Source organism: Colius striatus, chromosome 1 (assembly GCF_028858725.1).
Source record: "Colius striatus isolate bColStr4 chromosome 1, bColStr4.1.hap1, whole genome shotgun sequence".
In the NCBI taxonomy this organism is placed as follows: Eukaryota; Metazoa; Chordata; class Aves; order Coliiformes; family Coliidae; genus Colius; species Colius striatus.
Window position 1 is genome coordinate 80,802,979 of NC_084759.1, and position 3,575 is coordinate 80,806,553.

At 46.2% G+C, this 3,575-nt stretch overlaps 1 protein-coding gene across 1 annotated transcript; it reads right to left on the reverse strand.

The window, feature by feature from the left end:
• Positions 1 to 687: 687 nt before the first annotated feature.
• KLHL34 (kelch like family member 34) lies at positions 688 to 2,475 on the reverse strand. The gene has a single exon (XM_010203769.1). It carries the CDS (start codon positions 2,473 to 2,475, stop codon positions 688 to 690), a length of 1,788 nt encoding a protein of 595 aa, XP_010202071.1.
• Positions 2,476 to 3,575: the final 1,100 nt, after the last annotated feature.

The window sequence follows — 3,575 nt, forward strand, 5'->3', positions numbered from 1 at the left end:
ATGTGCATAAAATAACACAAAACAAGCATCTGAAAGTCATGCTACAACAAAGGTTGCCCAGAGAGGAGTGGCTTCTATGAAACAGTCACTGTTTTAACTTATGGCTGTAACTGAGTCTACATATCAAAAAGTCCATGCTTTCTGTCCAGTAATTTCCTGCTGGTTAGCTAAGACATTCTTGCCTAGTATGTAGCAGATCAAATAATACCTTTTCCTTGGCAGTACTTATTATTAGTTCTCGTAGGCATCGATTTTCTAGTCTTTATACAGCTCCCTTTCATTTTGCTTAGCCATGGCATAAAAATTCCACAGCACTCACCAGCTGGGAAAATTGCCTCTGATTAAGAGAACAGAAAAGATGGATTATATTTTATAACCTCTGAAAAATCTGACTAGCAACATCTATTAATTGCCATCTAGGTATTATTATTCTTCATGAGTCGAGGCTTATGATTCTCACTCATTTCTAAACATGCTACATCTTTCCTCAGTGAGACTGACTTCCAGCTCTGTAAATCCTAGCACCTTTTCCCATGCTGGAGCCAGATTTTCTTGCCTGTTTCCACCAAGCATTTGGCTTATCAAAGCAAAACCTTTGCTCTGTCCCATTTGATGCCATCGCAGTTTTCTTCTCTGGGACCATGCTGCTGGCTTATCCCCTGGGATGGTGATCCGGAGCATGTGAGCTCAGCAGTTCAGCGGCTTCTTCTGCTGGCTGTCGCTGTGCTGCACATCAGCTAGTTCAGACAGCTGCAGCACCGCACACTGTAGTCCACACCAAGGCAATGGGGCTTTGCAGATCTCTTCCCAGCCGTCATTGTCGATGTCATAGCCAACCACATCTTGTGTGGGGACTTCTCGTGAGTTTTGCCATTTCTTTCCCCCGATAAGGAGAGCCGTTTCCTCTACCACGGCCAGACCGTAGCAAAATCTGTCATAGATCAGAGGTCTTAACCGAGTCCATTGGTTTTTATCAGGGTCGTATCTTTCTATTTCAGAGAATGGTTCATATAATCCTAAAAAGGTGAATATGGCTTCTCTGATTGTTGCCATCTGATGCCCAAATCGAGCAATGCTCATGGGGGCTTGTTTCATCCAACACTCTTTGGGCAAGCTCAGAGAATACACGTCCTTGCTTGTGTTGGCTGGGTCTGAGTACTTGCCTCCTGAGATATATACAGTATTCTTGCAAATGGCACTGGCATGACCATGTATCTTGCATGGCAATTCCTTGACCTTTGTCCATCTGTCCCTGCTGATGTCATAGACTTCCACAGATGAATGCAGCGACCCATCCTCACCCTTTCCACCAATGGCAAAGATGTCCTTGCCTAGGACACAACAAGAAAACTGGCATCTCTTTTCCAGCATGCCTGTGATTTGGGTCCATGTGTTAAATCTGGGATCGTAACGATGGACCTTGTTGGTAACTGATAAGACCTTTTCATTTTTTGTGTCACCCAGGGCATCACTTTCTATTTCCCCACCCAAGACATAGAGGAAGTTCCCCACCACACACACACTGTGGTTCTGCACTTTGTCCTGCACCTGCGTGAGAGCTCGCCATTTGTGATTGTAAACGTCGAAGGCTACCACATCAGAGACGAGTCCCTCGCTTGCTGTCCCTCCCCCCAGCAGAATGATCCAAGTTTTCTGGTTCCTCAGTGTGGTGAACTTATCCTGCAGGACAGGCTGTTTGAAAACAGATGTATGGTAATTAATTGCTTTAATAATAAAGCACTTAATACCTGAGGAGAGGGGCACTTCTGACTGTGTGTAGGTTTTTCTCAGCTCTTCCACAGGGATGAGGCCATATCTTATGTGCTCTAAAAGGCCATTTGCATGAACTAGCCTGGATTTATCCTGCTTCAGCCACAGCAGCACAAAATTCAGCAGGCAGGTTTCTTTCACCATGGGGAGATCTGGTGATTGAACCACTGCTAGCAAAGACCTGAAGTTCAGCTCGAGCAGTCCTGGCAAGTCCAAGTCCAGTAGCTTCCAGAGATTACTGATAATGTATTTTTCTGTTGCTGCTATGGCATCCGGCAGGTAGAACTTCCTGGCCACGTTGGCGGAGAAGCAGCAGTTTTCCAAAGCAAGATTGTTAACCAAGTACTGATTGCACAAGCCAATGGCATCCGTCACTTGCAGGTAGCTTGCAGCTTCCAAGATATCCTCCAGGCTTTCAAAGGAAAGGGGCAACAAGGAAGTGTAAATGAAATCCAGGACATGCTGGAGACCAGTGGGTGAGACAACTTGCAGGTGAATTACACTGGCTTTAGACTCTTGGGTATAACTTTTGAACATGGCTCGGAAATAATCACTGGAGCATGCCAACAAGGACTTGTGTGCAGGAAATTCATTTTCCTTCACTTTCAGCAAAATATCACACAAAAAGCCCTCTGATCTCAGGGTCTGGTACTGCGCGAGTACGGTGGTGCAGTGCGCTTTACAGTAGGACAGAAAGTAGCTCATGGTAGGCAATGCAACAGTTTCCCCTTGAGTTATTGTAGCTAAAATACAATTAGACACTGAAACAGCTGCCCTACTCAACAGCCATTGCTTCAATGCCCAGCAGAACTTCAACTGTTAGAGAAAGCCCAACCTAAAAGAAAGAAAAAAAATCAGTCTCTTGCCCAGCATAGGGGGACGGTTAGTAGATTTGTAGTGAATTCAATGCATTCTTTTATAGGAAGAACAGCTGAATATCATAACAGCTGTAGGATGCTTACTTTTCTTGTCTCCGTCGCTTGTGCAAGGATGAATGGTCCGTGGCTGTGCTGAGCACTTGCTTGGCTGGCCATCAGGTGACAGATGAAGGAACTAGATGACAATCCCAACAAATGACACTTTGTGTCTGCTCAGCCGCTGCCCTCGGCCCTTCTTGCTCCACAGGCAGATCAAATAGATCCTCTCTGGCTGCCAGCACATGGCTCTGAGCAGACACAGGACAGAAGGGAGTGCTGGCTTTTCTCCTCTCTTGTTTGTATTTCAGACTCAGACAAGTTTAGATCTCACTGCCTCTGGCACGGCAGTCCCTTTTTCATCCTCTTTTTGCACTCCCTTAGGAAGCCTCAGCTGAAGATCAGCGCTTGGGGATTATTACATGAAGATTTTTCTGCGTCCACAAATCTTTCCCCAGCAAGGCACTAAGACAACCAAAATATCATGATTAGTCACTGGTTCAATTTGACATCCATTTCTGGGCTCTTTGCTTCACATGACACCACCATAACTCACAGCTACCAGAATAGCTGCAGGCACATCTCCTCGTCCCCTCTGCCTGGGAGCCAACTCCACACGGAAAAGCAAAGTGACCAGGGACTGGGTGGAGAGAGGAGCTTCCACTGACAGCCGCAGCCAAACAGCTGACTTGGAACGACCTGACTGGAAATCACAAGGGTAACACATTCGCACAAAGTGGTGACAAAAATAGATTTCCCCCCCATTTGGCCATAATAAACCAAGAGCTGTTTACAGAGGAAGCTTTGCATAATTGTGCTCTCGGTTACCAGCTAGGAACAAACCCAGAGCCCCCAGGGATGGGCTGGAGCTGACTCACTCAGGTTTCTCAC

Excerpts from the sequence above, each read along its gene's own strand:
- KLHL34 (XM_010203769.1), bottom strand. The coding sequence starts at position 2,475 with ATGAGCTACTTTCTGTCCTACTGTAAAGCGCACTGCACCACCGTACTC.